Genomic DNA, 21617 nt, shown 5'->3' with positions numbered 1-21617 from the left:
TAAATTAATATATTTTATTTTATATTTCTATGGAACATTTATTAAAATGAATTCAATTTAAATATGTCAGGTTCATACACCACAGAACATTATTCTTTATTATTCATTTCTTTTACTTACAATACAATGACAATATATAATTATATATTTTTAATAATTTAATTTTAAATTAAATCATTTAACTTTGTCATGCCAGTATACGCTAAACTCCAACTTTAACATAATCACTTCTAATGAAGTGTTAATACACATGACCATATGATGAGATGCCATAACCATACATATTAATATAAACAATCTTCACAGACTTCATCAAACCAGTTTGATTTTATTTGGTTGACTTAAAGTCTACTGTGCGCACACCTTCTAAAGCACCCAAGACATCCTCGAAATACATTTTTAAAATGTACATTTGAATAATTAAGCAATAAAGCACAGTTAAAGCCTCACATTCCACATAATTTAGCATGGGACTGGATATCCCAAAGTGGCTGGAAATAATTGCAACTACAAATCCTCAAAGCATACAACATCAAGAATAATTTCCATATAAACAACTACTTCACTCTTATCCATCGACTCTTATACAACAAAAGAGAAAATTACTTTTAAGAAATTCAGGAACAAAGAAACAACAAATAAAGCTTTGCTTTGTCATGTTCAACCACTAAGATCGAATATAATAAATTGTTAAGAAACCTACAAGAAATTAAAATAAGCAATCAGGATTGTAACACAACTAAAAAGAAGAAACTTTCTTTCCTACATATCATTTTCATTTTAATTGCATAATATACAGTGTGTTACGTTTGATTTATACAGTAATATAAGACATTTTTGGCTAAATTAATGCATACTATATAGTTCGTGCTAAAGTGTCATTGGTCAAGTACACTGAACACTCGTAAACTAAGTAAATTTGTTTAGGTACATTTAACTACAGCACTTTTCTGTCATGTTACTGACATGACAATCATAATATATTTGACTATACTCGAAAAAAAAGTTTAAACTCTGATTTCTATTATTTACTGATAACGTTTAAAAAGCAATGACTTGTTCAAAAAGGACATTACTGAGATACTGCAATAACATAGTGTGCAAAGAATGCAATACAACGAAGACATTTTGTGAGAAAATGTGGGTTTTTCATAACCATAAAAATGTGCCGTTTTAGTGCCACAATTGGGAAAACACTGGGTTATTTAATCTCTGATTTCACTTCATGGAAGTGAGCCATGAGATAAGCTGTTTTGTCCCTTCAACATTTTCATTAAGTTAATGATGACAAACAATAGTCAAAAATGTCACTTTACAACATAAAAAAATCTTAATTTGTCACAAAAAATGTCAAGAAAGAACAAAATGGGGGTAGGGATAGCCAAGCAAAACGTCTTATCTAACATCCATTTCAAATTTTAATGATTAGCTTTGCGTTTAATCACACCATAATACATTAAAAAATTATAGTTAATAAAACCATATTCTATCAATACACAACCAAATGACTTCCTTTCACACTGAACCCTTAAATCGGCTTGTACCTCTTCAAAGCACTACATTTATTGTCAGATCAACTGTGCTTCTTGTGTATCCTCTGCCTGAAAGTCACCAGATCTCTTGGTTTCTAACTGGCATTACACAAATAATAGCACGTTATGGCAGCAGAGGGTCATTTTCCACAATCTGCAATCAACAATGATCTCTTTTTGAAAGTCCATTAGTTCTCATGGACAAGATTGCTGGAGAGGTTTTCTATTTAAGTCTCTGAGTAACATTAGCCAGAGCTACAGCAAACGCCTGTACCGCTGAGAATGGATATTGAAAATCCAGGATGTACGCGTTGCCATCGATTCTGCCAAACTGCATTACCTGAGACAGAAAATTATGGGTTAGATGCAGAGCAATGATTGCAGCTTAATTACTAGAAGCTATTGTTTATATAATAAAAAACATTAGGTAGAATTGTGGAATTTCGACCCCACTATTGTTATCAAGCTACTGTTTTCAAGTACCAACCCTTTTCAAACAGGTTTACTGAACACTTCTGTATATCTGTCATTGGTCAAACAGATAGTCCTCTTCAAACTCATCAAGGTGTCTGACTAATCCGAATGGCCAGATCGATGAAGTGACAGCCACACAGTACCAAAGTATTTACAATTTTCTTAGGAATTGACCTATGAATGAGTTGTCTGAGCATATTAAGCTGAACCACGTTAAAAAAAGGTTGACATGCAAAATTGCTTACCTGGCGTCCATCAAGTTCAATCTGAAAGTTTTTGGCTGACTCCTGTGTCACCCGTCCTCCAAAGTCAAGCTGGTATACCTGGGTGGCTTCGTTCCACAATGGCTGCTTGTTGGCCATGACATAGACAAAGCCCTGGCTGCCAAGACTACGATCCTCCCTCTCATTAGCTTTGCGGCACTTAATTTCCTCCAGTTCATTTGCCGTTCTCAGATTACGCTTGCTCTTCCATCCTTTCTTGCTGCTTTGGCTTTGGTTCATCAACTCATCACCACTAATAAAAAGTTCAGGCTCACTCTCTGAGCTGTCCTGGAACTCATTGGAGGTCCTACTCAGTTTCTTGGCCTTGTTTAATGGCTCCTTTTGCCCTTTAGGTTTCTTCTTCTCCCTACTGCCAAGCCTTGGGCTGGCGATCAGGGAATTGAAGTCTGTGAGCGTTCGACTGTCCTTCTTTGATTTCCCTTCAGAGACACCGGACATGTTAGCCTCCTCCACCCTACTGTCAAGCCTCTTACGACCCTTTTTGCTAAACCTCTCTGCACCTTGTGGAATTGGACTCTCATTTAGAGAGATCTGCTCCTGAAAGCTCTCACCAGCTTCTGCGACCACCTCTGAGGTGCTTTGATGGTTCAAGCGTTCAACAGGTGGAGGAGGAGGGGGTAGAGGAGGTGGAGGAGGAGGCGGTGGGGGAGGTTGTGGAGGGGGAGAGAGAACTGGCTTTTCAAGGAGCTGATGGCTCTTACTGGGAAGTGTGGCTGAGTGATCCGGCACAGGAGGGCAAGTGCTGTATGGGCTCCAAGGATGTAAGCTCATTGAATGCAGATGCAAGTTGTTGCAGGAGCTGGCTCCTGGATACATGGGTGGAAGAGTACAACAACCTAGATTAGTCAGATTACCAGGATAACCTGGAGACAGGACTAAAGTTGAGTCCGGCTGGCTGAAAGAACTTGATGTTACCATGTCGTTGGGAGCACATGGCTGTCCGGGACTCTGCAAAGACTGCAGTTGAGGTCCACCATGCCCTACCACTGATGGGAAGTGTGAAAGAGATAATTGATAGGGTGAAGGGAGTGTCATAGAATTTGGACTAGTGTGAGGCTTTGTGGAAAGAACAAAAGGTAGACGATTCATGTCTAAGTTATGCGGTTGGCTAAGTATAAATGGTGGTGGCTTATGAGGTCCTGGTGGGACAGGCAATAAATTTTGCTCTTGTGGTATCCAGAGTTGTTCAGCTGCAGGAGAGTCCCATTGGTAAGGTGGAGGCCGTTTGACTGTCAAATTGACATCCCCGAGTGTTAAATGGCGTACAGATTTTTCAAGATGGCACTGTTGACCTAGGGTCTCATCTTCTGTAAAGGCAGAGTTCACATATACAGTTCTGTCTCTACTGTTGTCAGTAGGACTCAGGAGGTTATAGGAGGACTGGGAAGCTAATGGCGATGCACTTTTGGAGTGCACAATTATGGTGCTGTGTTGAGCCCCTTTGCCAGGTGGAAACTCTTGCCTAACCACAGTTCCTCCAGCAATTCCACTGCTATTGGTGCCTCCACCAGTGACACTTACACTAGTGCTGCTGGTATTGCTGCTACACTGAGTGCACGTATACAATGCTGTGGGTATCCTAGGTTGATAGGAGAGAGTGAGGGAACCATTCATTTTTGATTTTGTTGGTAGAGTTCTCACTGCGTCCATCATTTGAGTAACCTTCAAGGTAGGTTCTCTTCGATCTCGACGCAAAGTGGCATGAATAAGACTGCTGTCAATCCTTTGTGTGGGACTCCTGATGGTATTTATCTGGTTGACTGTGTCAGGATATGGTGGTGGGTCTCCGCTTGGTATAGAATATCTAGGCACTGAGAGGCGACTAAGGGTTGCTGAGCTATATGGCAGCAGGACCTTCTTGTTCTCAGATGAAGTTACTTTTAGTGTGGCAGAGCTGCCCATTCCTTGTACCCCATAGGCATTTTGGTTCCTTAACAAGCGTCTCCGTGGGCGACACACCTCTTCCACATTTCCGCTACTGTCAAAAGTTGTGATCCTTTCGTAGCCTAGTGGAGTCGGGTATTGGAGGCCAAGTGGATGAAGAGAGAATTCGTCTTTAGTTAAACATGCATCTGCTGACAACGTATTGCCATTTTCATTGCTAATAAGAAGACCAGGAGGGGCAGTGGTGGGTACAGCCGTTGCTGCAGATACCACTGTGCCCGGATATGGTGGTGGAGGGTTTACCTTGCGCATCTGAACCTCAAGAGTGTCAGTTTCAATAAACGACTGTGGCCGTGATGGGACTTTTAAAGTAAGAACTTGTTCTCCTCTGTCTGGTGGCTGGTCTGGATGTGGAATTTGAGGCATCAGATGTAACTGGTGCAGGGATAAAGTAGCATACCCTGAAGGAGGAGGCTGTAGAGACATCTGCATTTTGAGCTGCTGTTGCATTTGCTGATGCTGTCTTTGCATCTGTTGATGCTGCATCTGTATTTGTTGATGCTGCTGCTGAAGCTGTTGCTGCTGCTGCCTCATCTCTAGAATTTGCTGTCGAATTTGTTGCTGCTGCTGTTGCATCTGTTGTTGTTGCTTCTGCATTTGCTCATGTTGAAGCTGCAGTTGATGCTGCTGCTGTTGGAATTGTTGCTGATGAATTTGTTGTTGATGCTGTTGTATTTGCTGCTGTAGCTGTTGGTGCTGCTGTTGCAATTGCTGCTGATGCAGTTGCTGTTGTTGCAACTGCTGTTGATGCTGCTGTTGCAGTTGTTGGTGTTGCTGTGTTTGCAATTGCTGCTGATGTTGCAGGTGTTGCTGCTGCAGTTGTTGTTGATGATGATGCTGCGCTTGCAGTTGCTGCTGATGTTGTATGTGTTGCTGCTGGAGCTGTTGTTGATGTTGGTGTGTTTGCATTTGCTGCTGATGTTGCAGGTGTTGCTGCTGCAGCGATTGTTGATGTAGCTGTTGTGATTGATGTTGCAATTTCAAATGATGTTGTTGTGGTTGCAATTGCTGTTGATGTTTTGACTGTTGATGATCCTGTTGTTGTTGTTGTTGTTGTTGACGTTGTTGTGGCAGATGATGTGGAGGTGGAGGAAGAGTTCCACTTAGGATGTTACTCATTTCCAGTCCACTGAATATCACCTGTCCAGGGTTTGAGTATCTTGTTGGCACCGAGTACTGTGCTGTCACAGTGTCCTGACTTTGCTCAGAGACTGTTGCACTGGCTGCCGCTGTGGCTGCTGCTGCTGCCGTTGCTGCTGCTGTTGCTGCTGCGGCCGCAGCAGCTGCTGCTGCAGTGGCGGTGGCCGTAGGATTGGTGAGTACATCAAGCTGAATGTTCTGATTGGCTAGTAGAGACTGGACAAGACCTATACTCTGTGTAGGTGACATGGCTTGAGCAGGACTGTGGATTGGAGCGATGGGAATATTAACAGTGCATGGAGGGTTGTCCGTTGACACTCCAGAAGGTCCCATCACTACAAAAATTTTAACAAAGAATATATTTAGATTAACTCTTGATATTTAAAAAAAAATTATTCGAAGAGCCTGACTAAAACTTTTTATTGATTCTTACCAGGTAAATCATCTTCATCCTCACTGAACACATTGGGATTGAATACTGGGAGACTCATAAAATCCAAGGAAATTTTACGCACCTCAGGCAAATAGATCGTCATCTGACGAGGTTGCAAGTGTAGCAAACTAGTTTTATAAATAACTGCAACAAAATACATTTATAGTATATTAGTTGACTAAAAATTCAAAATAAAGTGAACTTGTGTATCATGCAATTATGTAACACTTCACGTACCTGCACCCAAGTTAGCTGGCAAAAAGGTGGCAAGACCAACAATCTTAAATTTTGTTCCCCAAATGTTAGACGTGACCTGGGCCAAGTAATTATGCTGCAAAGCAAAAGAAGGTAAAAAAAGGGAATTCAGTATACCAAATTCTCACAGAATGAGGTGCCATCTGAGGACAAGAAGTTATAAGTACCTCACTAAAGCCATCAATGGGAAACTCTCTTCGAGTAAGACTTGGAGACCGAACTGTGGGCTTCTTTGGTAACCTAGGAGACCTAGACATTTCTTGAGATGTTTGAGAAAGTTTGGGAGACTTTCTTGATTCCATATTAATTCTTGGTCGTGAAAATATAAAACATAACAGAAAAATATTTCAATTAGTGTTGATTTGTAACTAAAATGCTTGTTACATGCAGTTATTGTATTAAAATCAGATTTTGTCAAGGGTTTGAAGGCACAAACATTTCTGCCACCCTGTAATCTTATGTGACTCATATATTCGACAGTACCTTATATGTTTAGAGTACCTATGAAGCTTAGGAGACCTGTTTCCTCTGGAAAGCTTCGGTGACTTTCGTCCAACCCACTCGTCACTTAACTCAATATCACTGGAGTCTGAACAGTTACAGCTATCAGTCATATAGGAGATCATCCCATTTACACAAACCTCATCTGAAAGACAAGAAACAAGAAAAAGTTGACTGCCTGAAAGCAGCTGTCAAGGCAATAACATGTTAACATTTTCCGGACATTGGTTAAAATATTCAGCAAAAGTGCATCAAGTTTGCTTGGGCTGAACACTCTACCTGCTTTACTGTCCATCTTTGGGTCCATGATAACAAACTCTGGCCGCAGTTTGCTGATGCGACGGCCCTTGAGAATAGGCACCAGGCCCCCTAAGTGTTCCAGGTAAAGTGTGTAGCAGGGTCCTCCAGCCTCTGGATTCTCCTCTGAACGTTTCATAGTGCAGTGCAGCCTTTCGTTCCCTGCTGTGGGATAGCTCACAAAATCTCGGATGTTGTTTGGATCTGGGATAGGCGGCTGGTGAGGCAAGAGTTTGGATTCAGTTTTACGTTAACACAAAGCGACCCGTCTTACTTTGCCTGCATACCTTGATAGTTGGAATGAATGCTGTGGTAACGTAGGAACAGAGAAGGGAGGGCATGTTCAGTTTTCCCACATCTCTCTCCTCTTTAAGAGCACTGGCAATTCCCTGCTGACACAGCAGCTGCAAGCTGGCCACACGATGCTCCACACGCACAACATACAGCGCCGGTCCACAGGCCAGAAACAGACGTGAATCTCTGTGACCCCAGCAGATAGTTGTGATGGGCCTCTGAAAACACAATATTCATGTACATACACTTTAATATAAGAATTTGCATACTTTATCACTGTATACAAATACTAGTCTACAGTTTAACAGGTTTTAAAGAGTATCCCAAAACAGCATTTGGAAACTTAAAATATCTGATTTCAGTGCATTAGATAATAACATATCAAAGCATCTGGAAACAAATGCCGCTAGATTTTTTTCAGAACTAAATTAACTTTGCCATATTTGCAATGACTTTCAGGCTACGTTTAAAAGGAAAAAGTAAAGTGATTGTTACACGACAACGCTGTGTGTACGTAATATGAAAAATTTTACGTACACACAAAAACGTTTTGCATTTACACAGATCCGCAAAAAACAAATAAAATGCTGTATTAGTGGCGGTTCACATATCGCTCAAGTTCGTTATTTCCAATTGTAGGTGCTATATGCACGTTCGTAACGAAAGCAAAACGTTGCGGCGCGCACACGGTGCGAGGCCCTTTTTTTTCAGGCGCGTCTAGTTAAAAACAGAATGCCACAAGAGCACCGCAGGTCATGTGACAACAACCGACTGCGTTTTCCGCGCGGTTTTATACACGAAATGTGAACCGCCCCTTATGCCACCAGGCCAGTAGTTGGCGAAGTTACTTTGTAAAGAAACACTACGCACCTGCGCACATATGCATTTTTTTAGAGCAAGTTTTTCTAGAGAAAATAAATACAAACAAATAATACAGCGAAAGCATCGAGCAGTTTTGTTTGGGCAGACAATAAGGTAGGTTTATTAATAAAAGTGCAAAATTATGTAAACTTGCCTGTAGACTAAACATGTACTGTGTATACGCATGACATCGCAGTTTTAATGTTTTTGTTGTTTACACAAACAAGTTTTGTCTTGTGCGCATTGTGCGAGTTGTGTCACAAAATGCAATGTGTCTCCTCCTGGGCTGCAATACTACATTTTCCTGTACAAGCATTTGCGACATAACGTGTAAAAAGATAGGGAGGGTCCGCGTACAGTAGCCTACGCAAATTCCGTCATCAAAATAGTATGCGCGCACTTTATGCGCGGTTGCAAAAATCTGGCGATGCGCATAAAGTGCGCGCATACTATTTTGATGACGGAATTTGCGTAGGCTACTGTACGCGGACCCTCCTTATCTTTCTAGCTTTACTCTGTTGTTTTCAAAATCTTGCACTTTGAAACTTATTTTCAAATGTTTGCATTTTCAGGACACTGTCATATAAACTAAAAGCCAAAATGCATAAAACATTTCCTGTTTTTTGGTCTTGTTAACGAGCCCTTAGCCTGCTTCATGGTTGAGGTATGAAGTAATTTTGCATAGTAGCCATAATACATATTCATACTTCTCAAATAATTCCATTGCCTAATAAACCGATTTAGTTAAATGATCGTTGGTCTTGACAGCTCACTTGGGCTGGAGTTTCTAAAGTGTATATATGTTCCCCTTGGACATTGTAAAACTTGACGAGAGCGTTCCTCATTATGGAGTCCGATGGCAAGCCGTGTCTTTCCATCCCAGCCACTGCCAGAAGGTCTCCCTGAGAACACCACTGTACCTCCACATCTGAAAAACACAACTCTGTCTGATCAGATTACAGCATGTTTTGTAACTCTGTCATAATAGATCAACAGTGCAGTGACATCAGACACCTTAAAGGTTATTTTTCACACAACATCAAACCAGAAGCTCCTTTATCTAGAAAAGTAGGACTACTTCAGAAGGACAACTGAGTTGTTGTTTTTTACTTAAAGATTCATGCATGTAATTTTAAACCTTTAAAACTTTTCTGTTTTCTGGAATAATTCAGTGGCAAAAACATAACCAATAGCTGGTCACATTTGCGTTTTACCTTTCAGTCCTGAGCGTATGATGTTAGGTGAAAGGTCATCATAGTTGTTCATCAAACTTATGTCTCCAGATATGAAGCTGACTGTGAGCAGTGGTTTCAGATTTTGCACTGGGAAGGAAAAACAGTTTAAAAGTAATCCTTAAAAAAATAGATCAATTGCAATACTTTAAAAAAATAAATATATAGTACACTCAGCATTTGAAGGGGACCAAATAAAATGATCAAAGTTGTCATAAGACAAAAAACAGGTATTGGTCAATATTTTAAGACAACTTTTATTAAAGCTTTTAGTGTAATAGTGTAGTGCTGATCTAAAAAACCTACAATGTAACATCATTTCTATAGATCTCAAGTTTCAACTTGACAAAAGTTAAACTAAACCAAAAGACAAACTAAACCATAAAAACAGAAATCCAAAAATGTAAGATTTGAGAGATTTCACTGCAAAAATGACTTTCTTAGTATTTTTGTCTTGTTTTTAGGACAAATGTCTTAAAATTAAAATTCTTGAATTAGGATGCATTTTCTTGATGAGCAAAATTACCTAAGAAAGAACATCTAGTTTTTAGACATAAAAATATCATATTCAAGTGAATTTGTGCTTAAAACAAGCAAAAATATCTGCCAATGGGTGACAATTTTTTTAAATTAAATGTTTAAGAAAAAAGTTAAAAACTTAAAACTTATTTTAAGATTTTTTTTTCTTACCCCATTGGCAGATTTTTTTGCTTGTTTTAAGCACAAATTCACTTAAATATGATATTTTTTTGTCTAAAAACTAGACTTATTTTCTAAGGTCATTTTGCTCATCAAGAAAATACATCTAGATTTAAGAATTTTTAGATATTTGTACTTAAAACAAGACAAAAATACTAAGTAAGAAAGTCATTTTTAATTATAATTAACTCTTTCACCGCTAGCGTTTTTAAAACAAGATGCCAGCCAGCGGCAGCATTTTTCATGATTTTCACAAAAGTTTAATGCCTTCCAGAAAATTTTCTTCTTTAAATATATATAAAATGAAAGAACAGACTTTCAAACAGACTTTTTGGCTTTTTAAACCAATTTTTTTTTATCCTACTTCTCCAGTTTCTTTTATCACCTCCCAAATATGGGTAAGTTTCTTAAAAAATACCAAATTTTGAAAAAAAAAAAAACCTAAGATAATCGCGGTAAAAGTTGGGTAAGAGCACCATCTGGTGGATAATAGCGGAAATATGGATTGCCGGAAAAGCTTGTTATTGGCAGGGAAGTGTTTTCTCTTAATAGGCTTTATGCCCAGCTGCACTACTTCCTGAACTTCAGCCAGCTCTTTGTTTCCTGCCTGCCATTATTGGACAAACTGAATAATCCAGGTGTGTCTGATTATTGTTGTTGTGACTACTGAGGTCAGGCACACCTGGATTAATCAGTTTGTCCAATAATGGCAGACAGGAAACAAGGAGCTGGCTGAAGATCAGGAAGTAGTGCAGCTGGGCATAAAGCCTATTGACACGTTAACTCGTCAATGGCGGGGAAAGAGTTAACACATTAAGAACCTTGAAGACCAGTTGAAGAACCTATACTCCGAAATAATGAAATGCACCTTGAGCCGGGGCAGGATCATCTGAATCTGTATCGCTCTCAGTGCTGTCCTCCACTAGAAAGTTCGGGCAGTTCCAGGACATCCCGACTATACCATCTGACTCATGAAGAAGAACGTGAGCGAGCATGCGGCCGTGGCAGTCCATAACTATGACTTGTCCATCTGCTGTTCCAAACAGCACCTTGAGCATCACAATAGAGACACATCAGACAACTATCCCAATGATCCAATCAAGAAAGAGTTTTCTAAAAATGTAATGATGTCACACCAAAGGGTTACCTGTTGGTCATCTGGTGTCCAGATCCCACAGGTGATTTGACTCTCCAGATTGATCTCAGATGACCAATGTCTCTGACCACTCACTGAACCCACCAGGACAAAACCGTCTCTGTAGGCGATTAATGCCTGTGTACCATCATGTGACCAAGTGAAGTCGCTAACCTAAATGACAAACAAATAGCTCATATTAATCTGCTTGCGTTAAAATAATGGCTACTTTTAATCATTCTTATTGCCCTTTTAAATATGCTGGCATTTGATAAAAAAGACAAGATGTCCTTTTCCCATCTGAAACCGTTACCAAAACATTTATTATGAACTTGATTTTTGCCTAACGATGGACAAATCCTCTCTTCTGCTCAGTAATGGCACATAATTTTTTATGCATCTTATTTCCACATTGGTTTACATACTCTACCTAAACATTTCAAGTTTTGTTCTGTCACCATGACTTTAGGCTTTTCTCATATACTGTATATAGAGAAAATAAAGCACCTCATGTAAGGCTGCTGTGAAACATTACGTATTGGGAAAAGTGATACATACATTTTTTTCTTTCTTTTGAAATCATATTAGTTTCATGAAAACATACCCAAGCTTGGCGAAGAGATAAAATAAGAGATAAATGCTAACATACCTGTGCGCCTCTATCGTTTACCAGCTCCACAGACCATCTTCCTTCATACTGGATCCACACAAATATCCCTCCCTCCATATCACATGTGGCAAGCTTCTGAAACGGCTCGTTCCATCGTACAAGGACAACCTACACAGATACAAAACCTCAGAAATGCTGATATTAACTTTAAGTCTAAACTTAAGACTTTTCTCTTTAAAAAAGCATGCACATGATTTGTCTAGTAAACTTATCTCGCAATAGTTAGCCTGTACGGAACAAAGCATTCACATAACTCGTCTGGGTAATATACTAATGCTGCAATAGCTTATGACTTTTTCTAAAAGATTAAGGGCTCTATCTTACACCCGGCGCAATGCAGCGCAATGCGCGACGCAAGTGTCTTTCACTAGTTTCCACCCTAATTTTCACGTTTAGCGCCGCGTTGTTTAAATAGCAAATGCATTTGCGCCCCCTTTGCGCCCATGGGCGTTCTGGTCTGAAAAACGAGGCGTGTTCAGGCGCATTGTTGGCGCGTTACGGATGCTACCTCACGGATTTATTGTATATGATGTACCTGTGGATATGGCGAGATGAGAAACATTTGTAAGTAATGCTTAAAAAAACTCTTTGCTAAAAAAAACGCTGTCCAAAGTGCTGAAACGTGAGGAGAGCCGTTTGTAATTTCTTTATCTCCTGTTTGTTACAAATAAAGTATTTTTAGAGTACAAACCTTATCTTACATACTTGTAAATTATGTTTTGATGATATTGGATAGCCATACATTTAAAGCAATTACAAGCCTGCTTTTTACTTCCATGACTAAAAGAAAACGGGTTTTAAAGGTTTTAATAAAAAAATAACAATTTCAATACAAGTAAAAAACAACACAATTATTTAACATTAATCTTAAACTGGGGATCTTCTACCTCCCCTTAGTTTTTCAGTTTTCAAAGTCCGTCATCTAAATAGGGATTAGACATAGCGCCAGCGCAACTTGCTTTTAAAGGGAATGAGAGCTGTGACTCTCATTGGTTTACTGCACGTTACGCCCAAAATACTCCCATTACAAAAGGACCTACCCTTTTCGACCATGCGCTCGGCGCAAAAACAATTTTTCCCGTCGTTAAATTAGCAAAAGTGGATTCGGACACGCCCATTTAGACGTTGCGCTGTGCGCTTTAGATAATGCGCTTAGATCGTTAAAATAGAGCCCTATAGGTGGTTAGCTTTGCTACTACAAAAAATAATTTATTATCTAACTCAATGTGTCCGCTAAAAGCATTTTCTAAACTGTACATAATTTAAACATAATCTCCAAAAATTTTAAGTAAAATCAAAGTCTTTAATATTAAATTTGTTAATTAATTCATTTTGGTTCATGTTTATATTTGTATATACAGTAGCAGCAGATTTTAAAGAGTAACTAAACCCTAAACCCACTTTTTTTAGTTAATGATCTGTAAGAATGATGCTTTATTAGTGCTGTTCATTGATTTTAGTAACTTTTTTGACATTTGGATATAAAGTGTTTCAATACTACAATATATGTAAGGGATAATGTAGAGGCAGCCGGTAGTTATTGGGAAATAAGCCCCGACAGTGTGATCAGGACCCGACGCGAAGCTGCCTCTACATTATCCCGATTATTACACGGCTACTTGCCACATAATAAAAAAAACTGGACATGAATATGAATTTGAAAAATTTTATTGGCATATTTGTTTTAAATTAACATGTTTATCCTTCCGCGAAACTTTGCACAGATGCATAAAATGATCGTAATACCTTATTAAGATCCTCTCTATTTTTTTCTCTTTTAGCCAGTCTTTGAGAAGTTTTAATGCCCATTCTGTATTTTTTTGTGTGTTGGCTTCGTAGCTGTCATGCTCTATTTTGTCAAGTTCAGTCTCAGTAAGCTCTCTGTGTCTTGTCGTGGTTGTCCAGTGTTTGTCACAAGATGGCGCCAAACCGTAATCTTTATTGATCTTTATTGGCGCGGAGCGATTTTACTCGTACAAGTAGTACCGGCTATGCGTTATTACATTGAAGCGGTTATTATTTGAAAAGAACGAACCTGCAAATGTCTCAACTGACCAATCAGAATCAAGCATTCCAGAGAGCCGTGTAATAAGATGTAAAAACATTCAAATATTGCCAGTTTTTGTAATTTGTTACCAGAAAATCCTATAAATGCAAGGCCTCACCTCGCTGTTATGACCCCGCAGATTGAAGTTGATTCTTTGTGGGGTATTTCTGTCTCTTCTGCAGTGACTGGATGTAAACGTCACACCCACAACTCCTCTGGCGTTCCCGGTGGCCAACCAGCCCTCCTCATAGTAGCGCTTCCTGCACACCGGCTTCTCCTTCTCGCTCTTGGGAACTCTCCCTTTCCACGAGAGGCAGAGGATGTTGGAGTCGCTGCAGAGGACGGGACCATGTTCCACTGCAGCCAACATCCCTACTGACTGACCAGGCTACAGGAGAGGAAGATCAAATTAAACTTTAGTCCAAATCCCAATCCAATGACTTTCTTTTACAAAATATAAAAGTTGCAATTTGGTAGAAAATGTGCTGGGAATTTTAACATACTACAATAAAGGAGGATTTCAAACTTCAAATAAATAAATAAACATTAAGGGGCGGTTTCCCGGACAGGGTTTAGACTAGTGCTAGACTAAATTAAATGTAAGATCTGTCCAAACTGAAAACAACTTGTGCTGACATATCTTAAAATACATCAGTGCCCTTTGCTTTGCTTCAAAATGCACACAAGTAATGTTTTTAGTATAAGGCATGTTTGTTAAAACTATATTTCCTAATTAAACTGAGGTCTAGCCCTGGTTTAAGATAATCCCTGTCCGGGAAAATACCCCGAATTCTTACATTAGCTTTGATTCTCCTATTGTATTTCATGGAATAAAGTTTATGTATAAGTAGGCTTATCTGTCACTATTGTTATATAAAAAAACTCAGTTTTTTTAATTTTTCATAAATCTCATTTTTTGGTTGTGCATTCCAATTAATATCAATTCAACTGCAGTTGGTTTGTTTTGATTTAAATCTTCATAACTTAAAAAATACAGCTAAGTAGCACCATAAAACAAAATAATAACATGATAACATAATAATAAACATGTTTTGACAAAAATAAAAAAAAATGGATTTATCTCGTTTTGCAACAAACTCTTCATATATATATATATAGGCGTAAATTGATTTATTAAGTCAACCACATTATATTAAATTTAGCAAAATGAAGCAGAAATAGAAAGCATCTGTATTAGAGAACATGAATATGGACTTTTTGTGTTTAAATTTAAATGAATGCATGAGAAAAAATATTATTGTTGGTATTTGTACTATTGCAAATATATTATTGGATGCTACAAATTGTTATTTGACTTATCTATATGTCACAATTATAATGCATATAAGATAATGTATATTTGTCGCAAAAGCCAAAAATACACTGTATAGGTCAAAATAATCAATTTTTAAAAAAAATCTTTAGGATATTATGTAAAGATCACGTTCAATAAAGATATTTTGTACATTTCGTATTGCAAATATATCAAAACTTTATTTTTGTCAATGCATGCAGGTGCTAATGACTTCATTTTTTGATATATTGATTTTCTCAGTATTTTGCACCCTTAGATTTTCAAATAGTATAATCTCAATTTCAAAAAATTGACCCTTATAACTGTTTTTTTTGGTTCAGGGTGAAAAATGTTATCATTATTTACCATCACTTTTTACTTCAGTTCATTTAAACTTTTCTTTGAATATATTTTAAGTAGTGCTGGGCAATGAAAAGTGTTTTTTTTTTGCATAAGATATGAGTGTGTGTAAATATTATGTATATATATATATATATATATATATATATATATATATATATATATATATATATATATATATATATATATATATATATATAAATACACACACATTAATGCATGTATTTAAGAAACATTTACATATATATATATATATATATATATATAAATTTATATTTTATATTATATATAAACAAAAAAATTGATATATAAAAATGTTCTGAAATTTATATATGTACGTGTCTGTGTTTAAATATACATAATTGTAGCACAGATATTATGCAAAAATTCACTTTTATTTTGTGTGCAATTAATTGCGATTAATCTTTGCCCAGCACCAATATTAAATCTAAAAAACAAAGACATTTAAAAAAAAAACTGAAAATACTTACCTCTTCATAGTCCCTGGACATTATTAGTCCGAATTCCGTCTTTAAATGAGTGCTCCATTTTGCTTGCTTATTCAAAAAAATTTGCAGCAGAACCTGAGATTGCTTATCTGCAGATGTGTCTTTAGAAAAAATGTGACTAAAGATCAGGCCATTATAGTCTGCAGCTATTGCACATCATGAGCAATACAGTTTACTCTCTTTATATTCAACAAGATATTTTAAATTAGGTCTAAATCAGATAAAATCTTCATTATATAATGCAAGCTTTGAGCTTTCAGTAGTCCAGGATTTCTGTACAGAGAAAAACACACAGAAAATAAACACACACACACACACACACACACACACACACACACACACACACGAGAGAAAGGATAAAGCATTGCACCCTGAACACTGAAACAGTCATATATTATCTGCACACTGTAGAATAGAAAAGACCAACGAGAACAGATCTGCATGCCATAAAGACATTGAAGATTATATATTTCTGTCTGAACCCACACATGGGCTGACGTTGGATCCCTATGACGTCAAGAGACGTTTAAAGACCCCACAATTCGTGTTTTCATACGCAATGCAATTTATGCATCGAAACATCTATTGAAAAACAGATGCAAACGGGCAGTAACGTTACAGTATGCAGAACTAAAGCAGATGAGGCAGCTCGCAGGCGTCATGGCAACAGGGATGTGGGATGATGACTGAATTTTAATGACATGCTGTCTAATACTTCACAACTACATTTATCATTATGTCCAATAGAGATATGTTATTTTTTTTCATGCGTTTGCTGCAAATATATAGGTATGAACGATTTTCGACATTTTGCCATTAAACTACATAACAATCGACAAAAAAGCTGTATAGCTTTGCCATGTCACACATGTCGTAATGTTAAACATTTGATAATATTTGCATTGTGATAGCTAATTAAGGTAATTAAACGGGGTACAGTTTAGATTAAATCCATCACCACCTACACTCGTGATTATACAACCATCTGTAAATCGGCAAAGCCTAATGGTATAACATTGCAAGTCATCCAAATAAAACGCAATTTACTAAACAAGAAGAGAATTCATTCAAGAGACATACAAAAATCTGCCTTAATTTTCATGGGCAAACTCACCTCTGTCAACTCGCTCTCAATGCGTCTAAATGGTTGCCAAATGCACACGGTGGAGTGTGCCTCACGCACATCAAACTAATGCACTTGAAACCAGTGCATTGGCGCAAAAGAACTCCATTATGCGGGATTCTTCGGCGTGCGCAGGCAACCCGCGCATTGACGGAATGGCGCTTTGGATCACGTGACCGGCAAACCAATCCAGATGGTATATAAAACAACTGCGGTGTACAGACTGTTGACATCAATCCTTATTTTTATTTTGTGGGTTTTATACAAAAGTTTAACTTTGGTCCTGTTATGTGGAGTATGAAAGCATTCATTTAAATAATGGACGGTCATGTTGAGTTGTTTTGGAGCGTAAGCAGTTGTTATGTTAAACAAATTTTACTAAGATTGAATACACACGGTTGTATGGTTGCCACCTTGTGTATTTATCACCTTGAGAAGAGATAACTTATCCTGCTATTCAAATAATGGACGAGGCGGAGACATGCGCTGAGGAAGTTATCTGCCAAGTTTATTTTTTAGATGTACTCAACTTTACGCAGCGCCACAAGAACCGACATGCAGATGACATCAAAGTACCGCGAGAACTATTCGAGAAATCATACGGAGGGGTCTGGTTTCAAATCTGTCTCGCGTTACTTTGATGGCATCATCCGCCTGGATGCGTAGTGCTCGCACGTACGGAATGACAGTTGAAAGATCGAGATGTGATGAATGCGGTAAATAATGCATGTTTTGAAATATAGGCAAATTATTATTGATTGAGTCAACTTTTTTGCAACCAGAAGCTTTACCTGAAACTAAGGAAACTACTAAAGACTTTATGAAATTAATGAAAGGACTAGAGCTGTATTTTATTATTATTATTGCCTGCCATCAAGGCATTGCGCAAAACGCACGCACGCACGCACGCACGCACACACACACACACACACACACACAACGTTGCACACATTCTCACACATGTTGGCATTTGTTTGCATCAGTGTTTGGTTCCTAAAATAATAATAATAATAATAATAACAACAACAACAACTACTAGTTACCCATTACGTTGTAATAGATAACTGTACAAATTACTCTGTACAAATTATTAAAAAAGTATTTAATTACTTATTACGAATTACTTTTTAAATTCTATTTTGTAAATGATACAAGCTAAAAACGTCTCGAATAAATCATATAAAAAGTACATATATTATTCTGGTCACACTTTTCCAATTCTCACTATTAACTAATTTATAACTACTTTTACCTAAATATAGTCCTAATTACTGCTTGTTAATACTTAGTAAAGTAGTTGTTAAATTTAAGTATTGGTAATTGGGTAAGATTTAGGAGGTAAAATAAGGTTTTGCAGAATCAGGCATTAATATGTGTTTTTTTAAGTATTAATAAACAGCAAATATCTCAGTTATATTAATGCTAATAACCAACCAGTTAATAGGAAGAATTGGATATAAGCCTACTAGATATTTACAATTATTCTTGTTAACTTACTTAAGTGAGAAGGATACATAAAAACATGCATTTTGACCTTAAACTTTAAATTTTGATGTCTATTGTATTATAACATACACAGTTTTTAGTTCAATTACATCAGAAGTAACTTTAATTTAACCCCTTACTTTACTCTTTCAGGGAAAATAATTAAATTACAGAAACTAATTGCTTAGTAACTACATCCAACACTGAATACCATGTTGGACACAATAGCAGATCAAAAACACCTGAGTTTGAATTAAATCTTTTTAAAACTTACTTTTAACAGTTTTACTTTTTTGGAGTAGCGCACACCCCAATGCATGCATATTTTGTTTATCATACAGCACATTTTTATGTAGACTTTTCCAGAAAAGCTTTTCAACATTGGTTCATGATGACCATGTTGAACACTTTGTACACTGTAAAAAATAAAAAGTTGACTTAACTTAAATTTTCAAGGCAACTTGCTGCACAGCTTTTTTGAGTTTACTCAACTCTTGGATGATGTAGTTCACCTAACTCAATTTACTGAGTAATGTCAACTTACACCAAAAAGTTGAACCAACTTAAACTGATTTGGTAATAAGCAAATTTCTATGTTTACTCAACTGGTGACTAAGTTGGGTAAAGAGTAATTTAGAATATCCAAATTTAACTAATCTACATGTTTTGAACTGTACACAGAAAGGTCTCATAAACAAAGTCTTTGTCTGACTCAAACCAGAGACCTTTTTGCCGTGAGGCAACAATGATGCACACTAACTCATTGTGCTGCCCTCTACACTGAACACACACTTCTCAATCATGGTAACAATGAACAAACATAATTCTTTAAAAATTACTCTAAATACAACATATAACTAACATTAACAACATAACAACATAAATAAATCCAGCAAACATTAAAACAGTCATATTTTTTAGTAAATATTAACCAAAGAAGTGAACATGTTGCAATGCATGCTGGGAACCATTCCGACCATTGTTTTTTTTATTGCTTGTTCAGATTACTCAGTTTGGCAAGTTGGGTGAACGAATTGGACAAAAACTTATACATCTAAGTCCAGTCAACAAAATAATCATTTGCTGAATGATTATGCTCTTTTTATTCAGTGAACACAAAATAATCAATTGACGCCCTTCAACAAAGAAATCTTTGTTCAAGTTACTTAATGTTCTTTGTTGAATGAACATTTTAAAGTTGGATTTTTTTACAGTGTAATGCTTGTTACTAATGATGCAGCAATAAGATTTTACTCCTAGGTAAACATAAACCATTGCTTTGGGTAAATGTGGTTGTCAAATACATTAAAGAAAAGCATCTGTCCTTTTCAATGCACAGGTTTATTCTGTGATACATAAAAATAATAGTGCTCACAAGGTTAAATGTATTCATATTAAGGTCCATGTTACTTGTAACACTGTGTGTCAGACTGTAATGCCGGACAGGATAAATCAGATCCCTCTGAAATCAAATGAGGGAAAGCTTTGATTGTTGGTAGACATTCAAGCCATTTTTTTTATCTTAGTCTCTGTTGTCACAGTTAGTGTTTAGGTAGTGCTCTCTTGAAAGATGTGAATGATGCTGTCATATGCAGGCGGTGGGTTCTGTTTGGGTAGAAAACCTCTTAGACTTCCCTTACCCAACCAAAAGGATTCTGCTGGTACTGTACTAAAAGGATCTGTGATGTTTGGAATCAGTGCCTCCTGGTTATCATCTTCACTTTCCCCACTGGTCTTCTTCGCCTTTTTGGGTGGACGAAAAGTTGCGTTTTGGAAACTGGGGCTTCTGCCCAATATTTCGTTAGGGTCTACGGACATCTGTCTCTGGACGTTTAATACGGTTCTACCCACACCTTCGCTGTTCTTGTCAAAGCCGTATCTCTTGTAGTGACTGAGATGACAGAGCTGATTTTGTGAGCTTTTAGAATCCGACTGCTGGTTTTGGCGTCTGGTGATCCGGATCGAAGCCCTGCGTCTTGACATCCATGTTAGGAGGAGGAAAATCAAGATTCCTATGAGCAGACCCATCAGTATGGACAAGCAGAATGCCAGGATGAGCTCATCTGGATGGACGAGGTAATTGAATTTTGAACAAATGATATCAAAACTAATTTTGTTTATCAGGTAAACAAATGCTTGATAACCTGATGATTCATAAATATTTCAGAACCATTGTTCAAATGTATTTATGTAACATAAAAAATATATTTTTCATTCTGATATATTATTTACAATTGCAACATTTGCTTTAAGCCTTATAAAAAAAAATTACAAAACCAATACTGATTTAATAAAAAGCAAAGAAGTACATAACTTAAATGTAACAGTGTTTTCATGTAACAGCACACATTAATTAATGATTTTTATCTTGATAAACATAAGCCAACTCAAAAATAATAAACAATGCATGCCAAGTCTTACCAAAATCAATAGGTTTTAATATTTCCCATATTGTATATGTCTCATTTGAAGCCATATCATGCAACAGAAGCAGACCAACAATGAGGTGCAGCCAAATCTCCGCACAAGGACACAAAAAGTGTTCACTGTATTTCTCAGGGAAGCTGTCACTTTTTTTGTTTGCCTGAAGGGAAACTTTGTCGTCATTTTTCCTGCCTCTCCACTCGTATAATTAGCAAGTGCTGTGCTTATCTGTTTGGGACAGAAATCCAGGGGAACAGGGTTGTTTCCTCTTGCATCATTTCCCTTGCTTCAATGGAAACAATACAATGGCTTCTTCACCCCATTATATTATAATAGACCGACTTGCACCTTATCCTTATTTTTTTTTAAACCTTCCAGTCTTTTCAAATGTCTTCATTTGGTTTTGAGTTAGTAAAGATAAAAGGAAAACACTTGAATGTGAAAAAAAGAAATGTGAACAATGCATCTTTTGCATGTTTAAGTTAGTTTTTAAGGTTCACATAAGAAGGTGAAAACGCCCAGGTTCTTTTGTCAGAGGGGATTTCCTTATTGTGCTGGTCTCAGTTTTTTGTTAGTCATTCTAAGTATTCAACAAAAGGGAAATGCAAATGTTTACCTCAAATG

At 37.2% G+C, this 21617-nt stretch overlaps 2 protein-coding genes across 3 annotated transcripts; both read right to left on the bottom strand.

Moving 5' to 3' along the window:
* Positions 1-17248, bottom strand: tulp4b (TUB like protein 4b). Of its 2 annotated transcripts, none has more exons than XM_055172621.2 (16): positions 17076-17248; positions 15944-16234; positions 13917-14186; positions 11731-11859; positions 11094-11255; positions 10815-10995; positions 9230-9337; positions 8789-8943; positions 7148-7372; positions 6843-7077; positions 6546-6708; positions 6230-6371; positions 6045-6138; positions 5808-5951; positions 2252-5709; positions 1-1872 (listed from the first exon to the last, which is right to left on the bottom strand). In XM_055172621.2, exons 2-16 carry the CDS (start codon positions 15962-15964, stop codon positions 1756-1758), a joined length of 5604 nt encoding a protein of 1867 aa, XP_055028596.2. In that variant the 5' UTR covers positions 15965-16234; positions 17076-17248; the 3' UTR covers positions 1-1755. The 2 variants fall into 2 exon arrangements, with proteins under 2 accessions (XP_055028596.2, XP_055028597.2); XM_055172622.2 differs by having other exon boundaries at positions 6564-6708.
* Positions 17249-19889: 2641 nt separating this feature from the next.
* Positions 19890-21149, bottom strand: myct1b (myc target 1b). Its single transcript, XM_055172440.2, has 2 exons — positions 20991-21149; positions 19890-20632 (listed from the first exon to the last, which is right to left on the bottom strand). Exons 1-2 carry the CDS (start codon positions 21043-21045, stop codon positions 20118-20120), a joined length of 570 nt encoding a protein of 189 aa, XP_055028415.1. The 5' UTR covers positions 21046-21149; the 3' UTR covers positions 19890-20117.
* Between the last annotated feature and the right edge of the window lie 468 nt (positions 21150-21617).

This window comes from Misgurnus anguillicaudatus, chromosome 7 (assembly GCF_027580225.2).
Source record: "Misgurnus anguillicaudatus chromosome 7, ASM2758022v2, whole genome shotgun sequence".
Taxonomy (NCBI): Eukaryota; Metazoa; Chordata; class Actinopteri; order Cypriniformes; family Cobitidae; genus Misgurnus; species Misgurnus anguillicaudatus.
The sequence above is the reverse complement of the archived record's forward strand: the minus strand, read 5'-3'. Positions and strand labels throughout refer to the sequence as shown.